This window comes from Cyprinodon tularosa, unplaced genomic scaffold (genome assembly GCF_016077235.1).
Source record: "Cyprinodon tularosa strain WSP-4 unplaced genomic scaffold, ASM1607723v1 ctg307, whole genome shotgun sequence".
NCBI lineage: Eukaryota > Metazoa > Chordata > Actinopteri > Cyprinodontiformes > Cyprinodontidae > Cyprinodon > Cyprinodon tularosa.
Window position 1 is genome coordinate 1747549 of NW_024039016.1, and position 21308 is coordinate 1768856.

Sequence of the window (21308 nt, forward strand, 5' to 3'; positions counted from 1 at the left end):
TAAAGTTCAAAGCTTTAATCATTTTCTTATTGTAGCCGTGACACTAATTTTATGTGTTTTACAAAATGACACGTTTTAAGGAGACTTTATGGTGCTCATTGGGACATAAAAAGATTTGATCTGTTCCTCCATTTTAATTTTTTTTTGGCCAAGCCTCCACTTTCATAAAACTAAAACTAGTGCTAGCTTTACCCCTTCCAATACACCATTCTGCCACTTTACTCAACTCTTAACTCTCTGCTAGCTTTGGTTCCAAAGCCAAGCAAGGTTATCTAACTAAACAATTACAGTAAATAACTGCCTCTTACAACAAGGACTAAGCTTGGCATGGTCAAAATGTCGGACTGATTCTGAAATAAAGAATCTGTGTCTCAGCTAACCTCTTTTCTGTTTTATTACTTCCATTCATGTAATGATTTCCAGTCAATGCCCTGCAAAAAGCTGCTGTCACCGTTTCTGTTTAAAGCTGAATCTATTAAAAGGCACTTTGGATTACATCTATAAAAACTGCTAAGAATTTTCTTTTTTTAACCGGGACCTGGTGTTAATAAATCTTGTTTAAAACAAAGAGAAAACCCCTTTTCTTTAGTTCTTTATTTTAATATTATTTATATTAAGGCTCACTAAAAACCTGGACTGTAGCTTGAAATGGAGCCCATATATTATTAAACTTGCTACCATAAATGAGTCTGGGTTTATAATTCCTGCTGGAAATGATGTGCACTACTCCTGTTTGCAGCACCATCTATAAATGCAAATCATACTTAGATAGACGGGCCCTTTGCAAGGGGGCAAGGTACTCAAACCAATGATTTGAACTAATACAATCATTTTCCTTTTCTTGTAACAAAACTATATGGGCAAAACACAAACATGGCTGCAATGGGAAATGCAGCCTTGTGATGTGCTAGACTTCTAATTCCCTGGATAAATAAGGACAAATTTAGTCAGTATGCATCACCTAAAGGATAACGCTAAAGTATAGCCCACGTCAAAGGTATAACTAATTCAACCAGTTCCTCCCTGCCAACCAAGGGAGGAAAGAGACAGTATTATTTTATGGCTAAGTATTTGCCCAGCTATGTCTGAGGAAATATTAGGGACAATTTGGTACATGTGTCAAAATACAAGTCAAGTTTTCCAGCAATTTATGGACATGTTATTTTTTCATACTTTGTCAAGGAAATATAGGAAGTTATACAGATATTTAGACAAGAAGACCAAGGGACATCTATAGTTATGTCTCCATACATTGTTATTTAACGCCAATTTTTAAGTATCCCATAAGAAGCGGGTGATTGAAACGTCTAAATTCTAAATTTTTGTTTTTAATTTTGCATTTAAAAGAAAAGCTCTATACTATTTAAATTTCTGAAAAACAGGTCATGCATTCAACAAATGCATGGAAATACTTTTGTTAAATAAGTTCTGGCATCTTTCAGGGTAAGCCTAAATCTGCATTTCAGTTTCTGCATATCTAAATAGCATCTAATCTGGTTAATAGTTGATCACAACAATTATTAACAATTAAACTATTAACAATGGTTAATAGTTGATCACATGACAAGAAAACAATAACCTGCACGGTGGCATGTGAAGTCATGTGGTCCATGCTAGTTTGCTATCTCTACTTGCTGCACATCACAGTCATTTGTAAACGTAAGGTTCTGACGAGGCAATGCTTTGTGTGGCCTGGTTAATTTACATTTTCTCTTTTTGCAAGAGCTCTCCTAAAATTTGAATGACAGTGGCTAAAAGCATAGCAACTGTTTTGCAAAGCCTCTCCTACAGACCCTGTTATCTTTTTCTTTAAAAATGTCAGTTTTTTACTTCAGAAGAACTCATTGCGAAGGGGCACTATTAAGTTTTAGTTTCTTACAATGAAGTGGGAATGAACAACTGATTCTGATCAGCGTAAAGTCGAATCAAATGCGAACCAAGGACTGATCAAAAGCTATTGAAAGCATTACTCTAAAATGCACTACATCCTAGAGTATAGATTTTCTAGGGCCCTATAAAATCCGTTTTATTTTTTCCCAAATTCGTTTTTTTCCATTTTCATTTTTGAAAATTCAGTTTTTTCCGTTTTACGTATGTATTTTTGAGCTTCCAATCAATGGAATGTTGACAAAACTTGCAAAACAATAGTTCACCTGACACGTAAAAGTCACGAGGGAACTGCTCGGCTCTGTACTCAGGGCTTAGCGTCGCGTTTCTCAACTTTTTTGTCGAAAGCAGAGCTTTGGAGAGCCGCTTCACCATTTTTTCAATGTTTTGATGGGGGAGGGAGAGCAGAAATGACGGAGCGGAAGGGGTTGTGTCGCCCAGATTGTGCATTTCCCCCGACGTACGTTCTTCTCCCACACAAAAACATAATTTCATTTCCAATGTAGAAATTTGTCAAGTCTATTTAGTTGTGGAAACAAAATTTGGTTATACTTATGATTTCTAATTGTGCCACAATGGAAAATTTAAGAAGTTCTTAAGTTTAAGTCAGATGCAGCAGCCTATTAAACATGAGCAGAGTACAAATGCTGCAACGGCCAATATCCTGATCATTTTATCTCATGCATATCACACTTGATTAGGATGCACTCAGAGTCAGGATGATGGAGCCCATCCTGCAGCTGCAGGGACAGATAGCACATCTGTCCATTCTGCTCTTCTACATCCTGCACATGACCGGCACAACACACAGGACCGACGTGCTCTGGGCCAGAACTCACTGTGCTGTGTGTGGTTTAACTCTAGCGTTCCCTGCATCAGTGCAGTGATGCACAGACTGACTGCGTCTAGTAACAGTAATAGCTTAAATAAAATATTTATACGCATCAAGTTTCCTTGAGGCTTGGTCTCACAATTCAGTTGTGTTCGTCTGGCTCGGTTCGGATCGGGCTTTATGCCCATGATCGGGTCTGGCTGGATGTTCTGGGCCTAATCTATGATCTTCTATATCTTTTTAAGGCTTACACTTTGAGATGAGACTTCTAGCTCTTTAATATGGAAGTGGTACAGTACTTGGACATGATTCCAATCAAAAAATAATCCACATTCTGCTTTGAAAATCAGAACATGCATCAGGGAATAACATCACATCTGACTTTTAGATGTTCTTGCTGCAAATTGGAAAACCTGGGATTTGCTTCAAGTGTTTCTCTCCATTTTATAGAAACAATTAAACATGCTGACAAATGGAAATCATACCTTACCAAGTATGCTGCAGGCTTAATAAGTCACAGGCCTCCAGAGGTGCTAACAGTTACCAGCAGGTTTCAACGTATGAGCCATGTTGGAGCGCACACTTTCTGGGCTGGAATTCAAGTTTCTTAAGGGGAACTTGTTTTTTTGTTTTGTTTTTTCAAGAAACTCTGGAAAAACTTCGGCTTTGTACAAAACATTGGTGCAAGCTTAAGCACATATATACCATATCATGTGTGCTTAATTTTGCATTATTTTGCTTTAAGTGTACCAGGCTGAGAAGGCCAAATGGAACACGACAGCTATCTTCATTACATAAAAAACTGCACTGCTGATTGTCCACATGCTTTTTTTCTGACTTTCAGTTGCCATATTTACCTTTCAGGGTGTCTTGCTCAGCTCTCATGATGTCAATCAGCGAGTTCTCCAGAGTGTTCATGTTGAAACTGTCAAATGATCTGGTTCGTTCCTACAGGAGGAAAAAAAGAAAAGGGAGACATTCAAATTCTTTCTTTCTTTCTTTCTTTCTTTCCCTCGGAAGGCGTTTAGTTGAGATTCTTTCTTTGTTGCTGTGGCAAATGTGTAAAGTAGAGCAGGAGTCATTAGATTTATCTTTGAATGCAGCACTGACCTAAATAAATATGCACAGAACGAGGCAAGAGGAGGAGACAGCACTTCTAATTTCACATTAAAAATACGACCAGCATACTTCAAGCAGTGGCTGAACCAAGCGTGTGCTACATCAGAAAATATGCCACATATAATAGAAAGTACATAACAGGTTAGAAGATTTTAATTTATTTATACACATTATTATGACAATTGTTCTTGTAAAGAACAAAAACTCAAAGAAGTTTTTATATTTATTTTCCGTTTTCTTTTTGTTTGGTGAACGTTAAGCCAAGTCCTCCCGTTCATCTTCCAAGTTGCTTTTAATGGAGAAAAGCTGCACCAGTTTGAAGAGACTGGGTTAATATCAGCCCAACAGATCCGCAGCGAGCCCAGTGCGTCAGCAGCTCCACCTTCTATGGAGCCATCCTTGGCATACCGGCGATGCTACGTATCAGTGTATGCACACATCGACATGTGTAAACACTCTCACACCCTTACAATGTGAATACATAAAATATGCTCTCACGCTGAAAACACAAACAGACGCAGCGAGTGGCATGCTGATAAGCTCTCTGCATCGACTCCGCCTCGGCCGATGACGGGCGGCCATGCTGACAAACTCTTCTTATTTCCTGCTTTTCAAAACAAACAAATGAGCGCTATCAGAAATTCATAACCTTATTGTTTTTTATCGGAAACACCTAACATCCCCACTGTATCACGTTTGAACACTTCATTCTTTCCTTCCTCCTATTTTTAAACCTTTTTTTTCTCCCCCCAGTCATTCTACAATGAGTATCACCTCAAAAGCAGAAATTCCTTAAACGCTGCCATATTTCTCATATATGCATCAGAGGCCCCACACTTTAAAAAGCCAGTGACTCCTCTGGTGAAAAGAGGTTCCTCAGTATGTTTTTCCTCTTCTCTGAAAGACGCTTAAAGATGTTTATTCTTCCTAAACTGTCTGTTAAAGAATACTTTCCACACTTATCTCTTACACTACTTTAAGGTGCTGCTTTAAAAGGCTTGCAGTGACTCAAGATTATATATTAGGTATCAGTCTAAATATGGTTATATGATTCATAAAATCCAACTAAAATCCTCCAGACTTTTAATAACACTGGAAGACATTCAGACCGCCACATTAAAAAATGCTTTAAACCCAGAAATATTCACCTAAATAAAACACACTGAAGTCTGATGAAACACTTGACTGAGTAGACTCACAAAACAGAATAGCACTCCACATTAAGTGCTTTTTTTTTGCTCTAAACCAGAGGAATTGGTCTTGAGGGAATAATTGGGGAGTAATGATATTCTACCATCATTTTTCCTCGTAGTAGAATAGTTGAAAATGTGTCAAATGCAACGAGAAATCCTGAGCATGAAAATCAAAGTTCAAATGAAATAAATCTAAAACTTGTGACTATTTGAATGGGTAACAGGTATAAAAACCAAAAATAAAAATTCTAATCAAGACACACCTGAGTTTTTGCATCTATATCAAATAAAGTCTGCTTTAATTTGTTTTGCTCGTTTAATGATTTAAGCAGGAGAAATGCATATATTTGAGATGAAGATGTAGATGAAAGGATGCAGCCAAGCTCTAAAGTCTGGTTCATACCCGATAGTCAGCGCGGTGCAAATAGCCAAATTATGTTGAGTTTAGCAACAACGCCAATCCTCCACGCGGCGTCTGCGCTGCCTGAGTTTCCCCATCATGTAACTAGAAAATTTTTATATCTGCTGCCAGCTCGACGCAAAAAAATATGGTGGACAGGCTACATCTCATAGCTGCTAAGGTTCAAAATATAAACATCTAGAAACGTCTAATGAGCTGGCTCATAAAAATCCCCACTTTCAAGAGATTGTGGATCAGCAATGACTTTCACTCCTAGATGACACCAAAAGGCTATGAAAATGCTGGAAACAGCTGTGTTTTCTACTTCTACGGGTTGTGTAGTTTTGGAACTTGTAGTCTGTGTCGTATATCCCCCCCGCCACTAGATATATCTAGAATGGGGAGAAAGGGGCACAGAGTATAAAAGCTCTAGATGCTTAAGGCCTATTTATACTCAGAAACCAGGTTGTCTGCGTCGTAGTGAATGCAAATGTGCCCCCGCTCCTTCCGCAGACACTTTGCTGCACCTCTCCAACATTGTAGGTGACTGCAGACAGATCCGCAGATAGGAAGCCTCTCATTGGTCAAATCTGCATCCGCTTTACACTATGCGTATTTTTCTGTTTGGTACCTTACCGGCTTTTTTTGTTTTTTGTGATCCCTATTTCAGAAAACGACTCATGAAGTTGGACCAGCGAGAAGAGTGAGGTGCGCTGGGACCCTTTTTCCACCTGGATCCCCGCTCTTTTTCGCCATCATGTCCCTCCGTTGTCGCACAAACTTGCCCCCACTTCCTCACCGCCTCGGCCATATCTAGACCCAGAGCTAGTTCCTGATTGTCCCTCTTGCTTTGTGGTGTGGAATAACATAGCGCAGGCCACGCTTCAACATTGGGCATAAATCAAAAATATCTGCGACAAGCTCACTGCTCACACTGTGAGCCCTAACCAGCCCTCATTACTCGGCATGTCCTATTTCCAAGTGGATTGTTCATGCATGAAGCATAACTTACTAACTCACCCACTAAGATAAAACTCAGAATACACACCAGTCTGTTATAAACATGTAATTTTAATACTTTTGTATTAAACTTTTGTCTCAATCTAAATTCCATTATATTTTCTTGTTTTTAAAGGTTTGTTACCTCTTTTAACCTTGAGATAAAAAAATTAGACAAACCAAAACGAAAAGAAAAAAAAAATATATATATATATAAACTATATAACACTGCATTATCTGGTCAAGGTCTAAACTTCCCCAATAATGACCCAAAAATGCAAGTCAACATGTAAGTAATCTGTATCCTCAACTCCGCTTTTCATTTGCAATAGTCGTACCATGAGCCACTGTCTCACTATTTTTATTCAAAAAACAGATTCAAATCCATGAGAACAGCAGCTTAATATGAGTAAAGAAACCCTGAAGGGTGAAGGCACTGTGGAAAGAAAAGCTCATAGCATACTCTGTTACCATGAACTCCACAGGGGTTAAATGCTAAAGGGTTCAGAAAAACAGACCTACTTCTGTGAACCACATGACCCACGCTCTGCCAGGCAGGCACCTCACTTTTTCATCCCCTCCCCTGCGCTTGGAGCCGCTCCTAAACTCAGAAGATACCTCATGTGTCTGACAGGTTAAAGAGAGTAGTTGCCTTGAAAAACTCTTAACACCGACTGAAGTTTGAAGTCTCTGTGGTGTTAGTCATATTGCAGGGATTCGATGGGATAAAGCAACACAAAGAAGTAAATGATGACTGTGACATGGGGGAAAAAAGATGCAAGGGTTTACTAGAGTTTTTCAAGAAAAAAAACGTGAAAAGTGTGGCATCTAAATACGGAAGAGGATTAGGGCCACTGAAAAAAAAAAATGTAACTGATTTTTAAATTTTATTTCAGTTTAACATGGGGAAAAAAGTCAGAATTCTGACTTTAATCTCAGAGTTCTGACTTTTTTCTCAGAATTCTGACTTTTTTCTCAGAATTCTGACTTTAATCTCAGAATTCTGACAGCTAACAAACATCTTAGCATCAAGCCATAGCCATGTCTGTTTTAGAGACTAGCTCTCTTGTTTTAATGACCTTCTACTCCTCCATTAATGAGGGGACCCCTCGGGCACGAAAAAGTTACCTAATTCCGTCACCACCAATGTGTCACTGGCCCCCTCAAACAACTCACATCTTTGTCAGTGAAGCTGAGTGCTCCCACATCTCTTGCTTCATGATGCCCATCTACATTAAGATCCAAAATTCTGAGATTAAAGTCAGAATTCTGAGAAAAAAGTCAGAATTCTGAGATTAAAGTCAGAATTCTGGAAAAAAAAAGTCAGAATTCTGAGATTAAAGTGAGAATTCTCAGAATTCTGACTTTTTTTCCCATGTTAAACTGAAATAAAATGTAAAAATCAGTTAACTTTTTTTTTTTTTCAGTGGCCCTAATCCTCTTCCGTATCTAAATGTACTCTGCCACCTCATCGTAAAGTCCCAGAGGAAACAATCGGCTCTCGCACCTTTTTAACAAACAGGATATTTATATGCAATTTAATTTTGGTACCGTCTTTCAGTGGAGGTCCAAGAAAACGTAGGTGAGCAACCAGGATTATTAACACCAAAGCTCACAGCAAACAGGCCATTGAGAAAGTAAACTGCAAACTCTGGAAATGATCCTGACAACACCAACAGGGAAACACAATGGTGGTAGAATCAGGGGCGGAGCTAGATGGAGGGCCATTAGCCACCCCTGTGGCCTCCCCTACCATTTTATTCCCTCTAATACAGAGGGTGGCAGCAGTAATACCCTCAAGTGGAATATTCAAAACATTTTAATTTTTTGGTGTTAATTATGCACATCAGTATACTAACATTAAACATAAGTTCAGAATTCATACCCTTTTAGAACTACATTTTGTGTTATATATGGGGTAAAATAATAAAAATGAAATGATGTTTCTGCAAGTCATCTAAGAGTCTTCAGTGATTCATAGATACATAACTATTTTGATAAGAAAGGATCAAATAATACATTTATGTAGGTATTAATACTTGTAAATATCAATTTTATGCACAATGATTGTTGATAAAAGTAGGTAAGTAATGACGATCGAAGAGATGTTCGCCCCAGAAATCTAACCTGAAAGAAATGTATCCACTATACCTTTTATCTAGAAAGCACAGATGTTTAAATATATGCATCTATTTGTTAGCAAAGGCTAAAGGAAAGTATAGTTTGTCTTTATTTTGAAAATGTGAATGTTCTGCTTGTTTTTAAGCTGAAAATGTATCCACTTTCGGCCACCCCTCAGTGTGCATTGGTTATTGCCTGGCCACCCTTGTTCTAGCTACGCCCCTGGATAGAATCATGTGGGGATTTGTTTGCTTTCCTTTCTTTTATTCCTGGCAGTGACAGAGAAGCTGGTAAGCCTTAACATGGATATGTATACATTAAAAGTTGTGTTTCATTTGTCTCTGAATGGAGATTGAATCTAAAGACATAACACCCCAAGTTGAGGAAATTAAACTGCTGTTAGCAATGATATTCGAGAATGTTTCCCTTTATTTTATGCATTTCAACACAAACAGAACATGTCTATAAATAGATGTTTTGCAGCACGATTTAGCCACTGGTTTAATTAGATAATTATTGCCAAGCTACCTTTTTTATTCCGGCAACTTTCACAACATTCTACATACTGTATGTGGCGGCCATCATGGATACTAAAGCTGCTTAGCATGCTCTCACATTTCCAGCCAGAATCCGTCCTTCAGAGGGCATTCTTTACTATGTTTCACATTAGACTGAACATGCAGCCCAATCATGAAAAGTTATAGTTATAATAATCAGTCAGAGTTGATGGAGATGCAGCTAGATATTTTGAAATCCCAGAAGAAATCCAGATTCTACAAAAGACTTGAGAGTTAAGCAGAGGTTCATGAACCAGTAGGTCAAAGACCCCAAGCACTCAGCCAGAGCTACCATAGAATGCTTTAGATTAGATTAAAGTATATGTATTAGGTCAAATGACCCGGTCAAACTCCAGACTCCAATCTAATTAACGATCTGCAGCTAAAATTAAAGCTGATGAGGAAAAAAATGCTTCCTTTTCAATCTAAGAGTAACTGAGTAAAGAAAAGATAAAACTTAATCTAGATAAAGAAAACTAGAAAAGGCTTTAATTGCAGCACAAGGTGCTTTTAGAATTTATGTAATTAAATCATACTTGATTATAAGACATTTGAAAAGAGTGTCCTTATGTTTTCAATTCTAAAAATATTAGTTCATGTTTACCAATCATACAAAACCCCGACAAAAACATTGAAAGAAGTTTGTGGCAGAATGAGAAACGTTTTGGATGGTATAAAAAATTTTGCAACACACAGGCAGATGTCTGGAAAAAGAGCAGCCCCGATCACTCAGCTGTAGCCACATTTTTACGTTTGTGCAAGAGCAGATTTCCCACACTAACTGAAAGAACCTGCAAAAACAGAACTGACACAGTAGATAGAACACACCCAGGGCACAGCTCTCTCCCTCAAAACAAACAGAAGCACCGGGATACAAGCCAGACTGCGTCTTCTGTTTTCTCATATCCGCCGCAGTATCATATGCAAGGCTTAGGCTGTTGCTTCAGGTCAAACAAACCAAACATTAAATACAGACCTGCAACAAGTAGGAAACACCTATAATCAAACTCAATTCCCACACAACAGTAAACAGATTTAAGGAAGCTGATGCAGTCATGGCGCATTACGACGCCATCATCCTTTAACTAAGTAATGCAATGCTTAAAATGTATCTTTGGGCTTTGGTACCTTCAGTGCAGTGGCGGTGAGGGCTGGGTTCAGCTCTGCAGCTGGTGAAATTCATCCCAGAGAGGTGGCCAGGGTGATTAATCATCAGAGTTGTGCAGCCTTCTATCTCAACAACTGGGCAGCTTACCAGCAAAGTGTTTATACATGACAGATTGAAGGGCATGCACAGATACACGCTAGAGAACATCTTTAATGCAAATGACTCAATTTCTGTGTCATGAGTATATGAGAAATTACTCATAGTTAGCAAATGTCATAGGTTATATTAGCTTATAATGCTTTCTTGTGTTTTTGCTTTCTGCCAAGAAAAAAAAAAACTTCTTGCAGGATCAATAAAGCATCTCACTCTATCCATCCGTGGAGTATGGTATTTAACTTGAGGCTAAAAGCCAAGGCATGCTTTTTTTATAAGACGATACGGCAAAAGTACTGTAGGATAGAGCTTATTTCCCTATAATGCAAAACACCACACCCATGCTACAATTTTTGAATCTGCAACTATGCATTCTCTATCATGCTTATCCCTGCTGGGGTCACGAGGGGTGCAGGTGCTTATCTCCAGCTGTCAATGGGCTAGAGGCGGGCTACACCCTGGACAGGTCACCAGTCCATCGCAGGGCAACACAGAGACAAACAACCATTCACACACACACTCACAGCTAAGAGGAATCTATGGAAGCTAATTAACCTCACATTCATGTTTTTGGACCATGGAGAGAACCCACGCATGCTCAGGGAGAACATGCAAAGTCCATGCAGAAAGACCCCGGGAATCGAACCTGGAACCTTCTTGCTGCAAGGCAGCAGTGCTACCCGCTGCGCCACTATGCCTAACTGTGCTAGGATCCCGTAAGCAGTGAATGAATCATCAAATCTGAAAACATTACTTAAAGATAAAGTCTATCCTGTGTGAGACTGAAGAGTGACTGAGGATTATCTTTTATACTAACTGGTGGGATTCTCATCAGACTTAGCAACAAAAAGCTCTGGATGGATATAATGGAGTTTATTACCACAGTGATGATTTTTAATCAAAATCATCAATGTGGTAAATTAGAGTTGTTTTCTTTTAAGGTCAAAGCATCATGCTATTTTAACCTGTAAAATAAAAGTCTTGAAAACTCTTTATATGGAGTATTTGGAGCAGATACTTTTTGGGTAAAGTGAACTGTACTGATTTAGCAGGTTTAGCTGATGGCTGGGTGCTCTGAGGTTTTGTAGTGTATCAAATCCAAACCTCGAGTCACAATCGCAGAAATGTCTGACAGGTCGCTTTAAAGCTTTTACTCTGAATGCTGCTGGTAAGTCGTAAAGCCTTACTTTTTGTTTTGGTTGTTGCAGACCTACATTACACCAATCACAGGTCAATAAATTAGTGTTCCTTCGGTGTGTAAGTTTGCCCAAGCAAAGTCGGACTTCCTAAGTTTCTGATCAGACCAGTGATGACATGTTTAGCCACACGTCGTCATTCAGCTGCTGGTTGTCTAGGTGGTGTTCTGAAAACGATGTGGGCTACATTATTAATCTGCAAACTTTTGGGGGGAATACTTGGTCTGATGGGAGAGAGGGCGTCCATCTCACTTAAGATGGTAGAGCTTGTCTTTATAGAATCTGGTCAAATGTATTAGTCCTCTAAAACACTGACAACTTAGGGTGCAGACCAGAAAAGAGAGTAGTAGTTTACCAAACCTCTCTGCAGCTTCTCCAGTGTTACCGACCCAATACCCCACCCAGACAGTGTCTTGCCCAAGGTCAAAATGAAATATATTAGAAAAGGAGTAAATTATGATTATCTAGTTAAAAATAAATTGACTCCAATTGAGAAAAAAGTTTAAGCAATTAAATGCAGTTCATTGAACCTAATCTCTCTTAAATGCAGTTTATTGTATCGAATCTCTTTCTTCAAAAAGTTTTTTATTTAATCATTTGATGTGTTATTATCAAATTGATTTATGTTGTCTTACAGAAACCTGGCTGCAACTAGAATGGTCATATATTGCATTGAATGTCAAGAAAAACTCAACCCTCTCATAACCCTGTCCTATTTGTCCAATTTTTGTAGCTCCCCACCACTTTAACAGATCATTATCAGATAATGCAGTAATATATCTTTTACAAATCTATTCCCTCTTTGTGTGTGTATATATATAATAATAATAATAATAATAAATCCAATTTTGTACCGCACTTTTCATTAAGAAAAATCTCAAAGTGCTACACAGTGCAAATAAAATCAAAGATAAAAATCAACCATAAAAATCATGTGGTCAATAAAATCAAAGATAAAAATAAACAACATAAAAATCATGTGGTCAATAAAATCAAAGATAAAAATAAACAACATAAAAATCATGTGGAGGCAGAATAGGCTTGCTTAAATAAAAAAGTCTTCAAGCCTCTTTTAAAATCATTCAATGGTTGTGGAGCTCTCAGATGATCTGGGAGAGAGTTCCAGAGACGGGGGGCAGCGACAGCGAAGGCCCGATCTCCCATGGACCTTAATCTGGAGCGAGGAAGGTGAAGGAAGTTGCAGTCTTGTGATCGAAGAGATCTGGTGGATGAATGTGGAGTGAGAAGGTCCTTCAGATAATCCGGTGAGGATCCGTTTAAACACTGATGGGTGATGAGCGCGATTTTGTATTGAACTCTGCAGGTGATGGGAAGCCAGTGAAGGTCATGCAGAATAGGTGTAATATGGGCAAATTTGCGGGCCCTCAAGAGAATCCTATATATATATATATATATATATATATATATATATATATATATATATATATATATATATTCTTGAGAAGGTAGTCTGTAATCAGCTAATGGCCCATCTTAATGAACATAATATATTAGAGGTTTTTCAGTCCGGTTTTAAACCATTTCATAGCACAGAGTCAGCCCTTTTAAAAGTTTTTAATGATATACTTTTAGCAACTGATTCAGGTGACGTTGTTGTTTTGGTGCTGTTGGATTTATCATCTGCTTTTGACACAGTTGATGATGTCATTTTACTTTCCCATCTGGAACAGTGGGTGGGCGTCGGTCACATAGCTCTAGATTGGTTTAGATCATATTTGGCTGAACGTACTTTTTGTGTCTGTCTTGATGGCCATAGGTCCCCCTCTGCTCCACTGTCGTGTGGTGTCCCACAGGGCTCAGTTCTAGGCCCGCTCCTTTTCTCACTTTACCTTCTTCCGCTCGGCTCTATTTTCAGAAAACATGGGATTGCCTTTCACTGCTATGCAGATGACACACAGATATACTTACCGCTAAAGAATGTAAACTCCACCTCTCTTCGGTCTCTGTTTTTATGTCTTGAAGATGTGAAGGCCTGGGTGGCCCTAAATTTTTTAAAACTCAATGAGGACAAGACGGACGTAATGATCTTTGGCAGATCCACTGCTGATTCCGTGACCAGTCTTGGCTCCTTGGCTCAGTACGTTAAGCCGGTTATTACAAATTTAGGGGTTAAGATGGATGCTGGTCTTAAAATGGAAGCGCACATCAGAGCCGTTATAAAGTCCAGCTTTTTCCACTTAAGGCAGCTAGCAAAAGTAAAACCCATTCTTTCCAGACAGCATTTTGAAACAGTGATACATGCATTTGTGACCACACGGCTGGATTACTGTAACTCACTTTATACAGGGGTCAGTGACTTGTATATTTCTCATCTTCAGAGGGTTCAAAATGCTGCTGCACGTCTTTTAACAGGTACACGAAAATTCGACCACATTTCCCCTGTTTTAGCTTCCTTACACTGGCTGCCAGTACATTTTAGGATTAATTTTAAAATTCTTTTATTTGTTTTTAAAACTCTTAATGGCCTTGCTCCTTCTTATCTGTCTGAGCTGTTACATTCTTATACACCCTCCCGTTCCCTCAGGTCAGCTGATCAGTTGCTTCTGAGGGTCCCAAAGACAAAATGCAAGCTCAGAGGAGACCGTGCTTTTTCTGTGGCAGCTCCTAAGCTGTGGAATGATCTGCCTCTGAGCATAAGACAGGCCTCTTCTCTTGCTGTTTTTAAGTCCCTTCTTAAGACTCATCTTTTTTCCTTGGCTTTTGGCACAATTTGAGAGGTTTTACTTTGTTTTATTCTTTTTGTATACTAATATGTATTTTACACTCGTTTTTTCTCTATTTTATAATTTTATGATTGTGTACAGCACTTTGGTCCTGTTCGGTGTATAAAGTGCTTCATAAATAAAGTTGGTATGGTATATATATATATATATATATATATATATATATATATATATATATATATATATATATATATATATACACATAGTTGAGAACAACAGTGCAGAAGGCAACCATTTAATTTATTCCCCTTCACAAATTGATGATTTTGTTGATGGGGTTTCTTTCTTTCTGCACTCTGCTTCAGACATTAGCCCTTTAAAAATGAAGAACCTTATTAAAAGGAAACTATCTCCTTAACTTAATTTAGAGCTTTGTACTTTGAAACATAATAGCTTATATATCTGTGTTATATAAATAAACTGCCTTGTTCCAGTGCTAAAAAAGAGTCAGCCAACAGTCCTCAGTGACTACAGACCTGTTGCACTGATTATTAAATCATTCCTGTTGGGGAAACGACTGTCCTGTTGCTCCAATCAGCAAACAGCATCACCCATGGTAGTAAACAGGTGCATCTTCAGCTTTTATCACTGCTCTCTGAATGTAGAATCTATCAAGATTGATGAACAATTTGACTGAAATAAATAAATAAATCTAATTTCTCTTGGTTCATTTCTTTATGCGCCTTTGGGCTTTATGGACTTTGATGCTTTGAATACTAAAGAACCTTTTTGATAAACTTTTTTTTTTTTTTTTTTTTTTATTAAAAGAAAATTGATGTTTGATTACACACAGTCGCCCTAACCATTTCTTTAATCCAGTTTTGGACAATTTATTATTGAGTTTTTTTTGTTGTTTTTTTATTGTGATTATGCTTTGGGAGAATTTGGAATTGAATATCTGGCTACTTTTAATTTTCTAATTCAACAAGCTGGTGTAATGTTGCCCAAAGAGGTGAGCTAACTCTCTTCATAAACTAGCATTCTAAGTTGCTCTCCTAGTTTTCTCTTTTTACCCATGACTGTGTCCACATTTGTTTTTCTTTTCTTTTTTTGGTTTCTGGCAGGACAGACTGATACCCTACCTGGATCCATAGGACAGTGATAGATTTGCTTATTGTTGTATATAGTGATTCTGCAGTAAACTGCAATGTGCATACATCAAAGTCAACATTATACCACAGATTATTAATTCCACTTCACATAATGTGGCATTAAATAGTATTTTACAATTACAAAAATCATGCAACCTCTGAATTTCTGCTACAGAATTGTAACAGACCATTCGGTTGCCTGAGTAGAGTAAACCTCAGCACTGCAGGACCCCATTTCACCATTATTACATATTGTTATACATCAGCAGCAGCTGACAGGTCCACCACCTGTTAAAATCTATCAAAACGTTCCCTAAATTAAATATGTTAAAGCTGCCTCTGTTTAATTAAAGATAGAACAAGGGGTTGGAATTAAAAACCTGATGAGAATGCTTGTAACATCAGAAATCTAGACAAAATAATTAATCAGGTTTACATTGTGTGGGGTAGTACAGAATGATTGAATGCTACAAGGAGGGTACCTCAAGCATTAATCATGCAAAGCCAAGTAAGAGCTGTGATTCCAAATGGGGTGAAGAGTTATAGATGCACTGTAACTTGCTTCTGGGTTTTAAAGTCAAAAGGTAGTTTCAATCACTTTAGTCACAACAGGGAAAAGGAAACCCAAACAAAAGGGAAGACAAGCAAACCATTGTAAACAGAACAGAGAGGAACATTTAAAAAAATCCACAATGACAAAAAATAGCCCCGACTATCAAAAACAGCCAATTAGTTAGTGCTGGTTTAACATCTCAATGGCACACGCATGAGTGAATTTAGGGCGGTTTTAACTGAGAGGCTAAGTTACAGGACTACTTGCTTAGCTTCAGGATTAGATCAACCGATTCCTGGTAGGAGCGAGGCGAAACCCCCAAAAAGCCACATCATCTCTGCTTTGTCCTCTTCCTTTAGTCGAAAACCACAGGCTAGGAACTAATTAGGAGTCCAGCGAAGACACGCATGTGCGGGATGAGCGTTTTTTTCTTCCCGTCTCCAAGCGTCTGCCCCGGGTGTTAGAAGGCTGCAGTTAGAGCAGAAGTCTGCAGCTCAGACTACTCATTAGTTAGAAACACGGTACACAGTTGCTTGCAAGCTTGATATTGTACTGCTCAAAAGATTCTAGAGTATTCCAAAATTATTTTAACATTCAAAAACCTCTATGGGGCTCTCTTTCAATCTGCTGCTATTATATGATGCATTAAAACAATGGGGGGTGCAGAGTCTTGAATTGAAAGGAGAAAATTTACGAAATATTGCAAAGGTTCTCTGTCAATTGCTGATAGGCGTTCTGTGGTTTCTGTACTTTCTTTTCCTTAGAGTCAATTCCCTCTGGAAAGCAACCATAGAGAAGTGAAATACTTAAAAGATGAAGGGTACAGTTTGTGATAAAAACAGGAGTGTAGCTGCACACTTAGATCCCAGTTTGATACAAACAGTGGATTTGGAGTCAAAATTGGCATAACAGCAAGATGCAACTTATGTAGATAAAGCTGGTTCTGCCATCCTCAGTGACTCAGAAACACTCTCTTACTTAAATCATGGCAGGATATTTATAATCAAGAAGTACCAACTGCAGCAGGCCTCATGATTCTAATATGCAACAGACCTAAACAAGTCGGAGTGTCAGTCATACGGTTGCAAAAACCCCCACATGTATGGAAAGGGAAGTCATTTTCCAATAATTCTGACCCATCATGAGAGTTGTGCAAAAGCAAGCAGCTTGTGAAAAATGCCCACTGTCTAACAGCTTTCAATATGATAAAATAGCTAAGAAGTTAGTAGACATGTGCAAAATTGAATTTTCATGTTATAGAAATAGTAATCAGAATTAAAAACGCGAGCGGTATTGACGGCCCTCGCAGCTTAGTGCCGCTCGGCCTATCGCAACCGCGGAAGCCAAGCGACCGCCTCCCTCTTGCTGCTCCCAGCCAGCGGAAAAAGCTCCACGCTTCACCTCTGGACCAGCAGGAGACAACCACAGCTTTGGTCAGGAAGGGTTAAACTAGAGATAAAGATAATATCTGGGATGAATCTCATCTGTCAGATAGACGCTGTGGCCATCCCAGTTGGTGGGTCAAAAGTATATGTTCAAAATAGGGAGAAACAGCACCCCCAAAATCCACGGTTAGCGGTATTACACCCTACTCAAAACTATAAAAAAATCATTACAAATCCATAGTTTGCAGTAAAATCCCGAAAAAAATCACACATGTCGAGGAATACATCCTGCATATCCTAGAATTTTTTGAGATGATTTACTAAATAATTCAAAGAAAGAAAAATCTTTATACTGAAATACCATATACTGAGGCAGTTGAATACCCCATAAGATGCTCAAATATGCATAGATTCACGCCAAACTTGGCAATCTTTACTATAATCAAAAGATAAATAACTGTTCCAAATTTGGCTAGGATTGGTATAAAACTTTTTGAAAAACAATTTCCTGTTAACACAAACCTTTGAAAAATCAGAGTGACGGATTTTTAATGCTGTGTTTACCATCAAACAAGTAGCAATTAAAGGAATATATTCCAAAAGTCCTAGCTCTTTTGGGTAAACGTCTGATTTTTTAGAAATATTCTACCATCCTCAGTGATTCCGAAAGGCTCTCTTACTTAAATCATGGCAGGATATTCTTAATCAAGAAGTACCAACTGCACCAGGCCCAAGGATTTTAATATGCAACAGACCTAAACAAGTCGGAGTGTCAGTCACACGGTTGCAAAAACCCCCACATGTATGGAAAGGGAAATCATTTTCCAATCATTTGGACCCATCGTGAGAGTTGTGCAAAAGCAAGCAGCTTGTGAAAAATGCCCACTATCTAACAGCTTTCAATATGATAAAATAGCTTAGAAGTTAGTAGACATGTGCAAAATTTAATCTTCATGTTATAGAAATAATAATCAGAATAAACTGCGTACATGGCCTAAAAAAAATGATTAAATAGGATCATGACGTGTTTTCTTGCACCACAATCAAATCTCTAGCCGCCATATTTCCCTAAAATAACCCCAGAATAAATGTTGTACTTCTGCTTGTGTGAAAAAAAAAAAATCTAACATGGAAGTGTGCCTGTTCTGACCAATCTGAGAGCCTAGAATGGACTCTCCTCAGGTTCTGAGAACGGTTGAGGCATTATTGTTTTCCATGATTAATCTACAGCCTCAGCAGCTCATGCTGTTTCTATTCCAGCTTTACAGAATTAGAAGAGCAGCAGGAAATTAACCCCCATCCAATTCTGCACCTTGCTCCACACATGCACACACACAGTCAGGTCAGTTTTCTTTGTCCTGATCTGAATAACATGATCGGAACAAGTGTTATTGGATGGACGCCGATCGGATTATGGATCGGCACAAACTGCCCCTCTCCTTTGGACCACAATTCATTCCCACTGAGCTGAAAATCCTGATTGGCACGTTTACTTGATGCACTCTTCATTCTGCAGTCCGCCCATTACTTAGAACACTTATCTCCATCTTAGCATACATCATAAAATTTAAACCTTATACAAAAGAAATGAAGTAAATCTACATTTATATTGCCATAAGCACACCATCATCCTAAAATGCATACTGCACATTTAAAAACAAGCAGGCAAGCCTTCAATGTGTTGTCTTGGATTCTTGTATTCAGTGTCAGTAGTTAAAGAAAAACAAATGTTTGCCAAGTCATTAGTGGGGGTTGACTTGATGGACTTATTTTTAATCTGAATGGTTGCTTTTACAAATGACGTGCTATTTCTGTGAGATCCATTCCATAAAAAACTATTTCATTACTGATGCTCTTTGGTTCTGAATTTGACCAGACAACTGTTGAGATGCCACTGTGTATCCGGCGTACCGCCCAGTGTGACAAACTCCCTCAAGTACAATCCTCCACCTTTATAAACACCACTTAAAGTCATGCAAATTTCTGCAAAGATTAATGTGTTCATTGGGAAAGTTTTAAACACCACAGCAGCAACCAAAGTCCATTTCTGCAAGGCATAATTTATCCACAAATCGTACGCACTGGACCGAGGGGGTCGTTTAATAATGTCCTTTAAATACACTGCATGAAGCTGGAGGGTTTCTGAGCTATACAAACAGTGAGAGGGGAACAGTAACCAACAGTAACCCAGGTGGCTTACTGAGACAATATCCTGGCCTGCCTCGCTTTCCTTCAAAGCCCTGCAGATCTTGACCTGGTCGCAAGCCAAATTACAGTCCAAATCAGCCCAGTGTGTGCACCTGACACAACAGCAAGTCTAGCAGGTGAGGGATCACGGGGGAGAAGAGATATAAAAGAGAAGTTAAACCAAAGTAAAATAAACAATATGAAAGTAAAATCTTTAGATCAAAAGCAACACACTGGCTGAACAGAGCAGCTCTCCTGGACACGGGCCCCAAGGCTTTAGCATGCAAAGAGATTTGATTCTTGCTTTGGCAGCTACCCACTAAGCATCATTTTTCTAAGGTAAAAACATTCAGAAGAAGGAATCCAAAAGAGTCCCACTATAAACCATACATACAAAAGAAAAGTCAAGATACACAGTAGGAATGTTTTTTTTTCAAAGTGAGCCTAGAAAGGCCAAACAATGACAAGTGTAAAGCTAAAGCCATTGATCCCTCATCTGCCGAGTCGGTGCTAAAATGGGAAGCATGCGAAGCAGTTGGAGAGGCTCACAGTGGGAAAGTGTGACATCAGTTCCTTATGGGTACAGTTCAGTTCACAAACTGCCATTTTATTTAATTTACTAAGACCTGGAAGCTCATATTAAAGGGAAAACCTTTGTAAACATGTATAGGAAGGATGACCTTAAAAAGCTTCTTTTTTCCCATCTAGTTAAATTACTTTTTAAGTACCACAATTTAAATGTAAATTGTGAATTATGAACACTTAATATAATACAATGGACTGACATAGGTATTTTTAGGCTCTCTTTAGGTCACCAAACTTTAACACCTTCCATCAGTATGTAGTTTTCACTTTAGAGTAGTTGGTGATGATGGGTTTTAAATAACTATTAATGTCTGTTATTAAGACAGATGAGTCAGCTGTGAGCTGAGTTTTAATCCAACACTGAGTCAATTCCACTTGTAGGACTGTTTCTCAGGTTTAAATAAAACTGAGAGTTTAGGGGATATTACTTGTTTAAACAGTACTTAGTGCTTTGGTGCCTCTTGGGAATGATTCACGATCAAATTCTCATGTATTTGTAAATTTTCTTTATGGTTTGATGATTAATTTCAGTTTTCACCCATTCTGTAATCTGAGCACCAGAAAACACAGATGACTACTACAATGTTTTATATCCAACATTATATTCACTCATGCTAACCTTTTATCGTACTTTTTATTCTATTAAACTTAAAAAATAACTACTCAAATAAGTAAATGAACTGCATGCTTTTGGATGACGTCTTCATAGGCAAATAATACTGAGAGTGTTTAGTTTTATATTGGGTCTGATGGCAGATTATCAATCAGAACCAGTCAAAGGAGAATGGACCTATACCAATCTGTAGTAGATTGGTTATTTGACAACACCATTGACAGTTCTGCAAAATAACAGAGGAATGCTGTCACCTGATTTGTCAAAATGAATGAAAACATAAATCAAACAAACGGAAAATTCTAAGGAATAGAATGAGCAATATTTAAAACTGCCAAGGCCTAAAATAAAGATTAGGGCCAGTAGAGAGACACTACTACCATTCAGAAAGCGTTAACAGATCAAAATAGTTACTACGGTCACAGCTTTCACATTGCAATAGGATATATTTGCCCTCACACATAAAATACTTTCAGACATTTCAACATCAAACATTCCTCCGCAAAATGCTTATGAGGACAACATTAAGAACAGTAAGAAAGTAAAATAAATTCCCCAATACCAGCTTTATTATTTAATTGCACG

General features: G+C 38.2%; 1 protein-coding gene across 5 annotated transcripts in view; it reads right to left on the reverse strand.

Annotated features, from left to right (window-relative positions):
• The window catches only part of cpeb4b (cytoplasmic polyadenylation element binding protein 4b), a 51238-nt gene that overhangs the window by 21063 nt on the left and 8867 nt on the right, over positions 1 to 21308 (reverse strand). For all 5 annotated transcript variants that reach the window (XM_038292086.1, XM_038292089.1, XM_038292088.1 and 2 more), the window contains exon 3: positions 3577 to 3667. In XM_038292086.1, coding sequence (XP_038148014.1) covers positions 3577 to 3667 — 91 coding nt within the window. The remainder of the gene's footprint in view (positions 1 to 3576; positions 3668 to 21308) is intronic.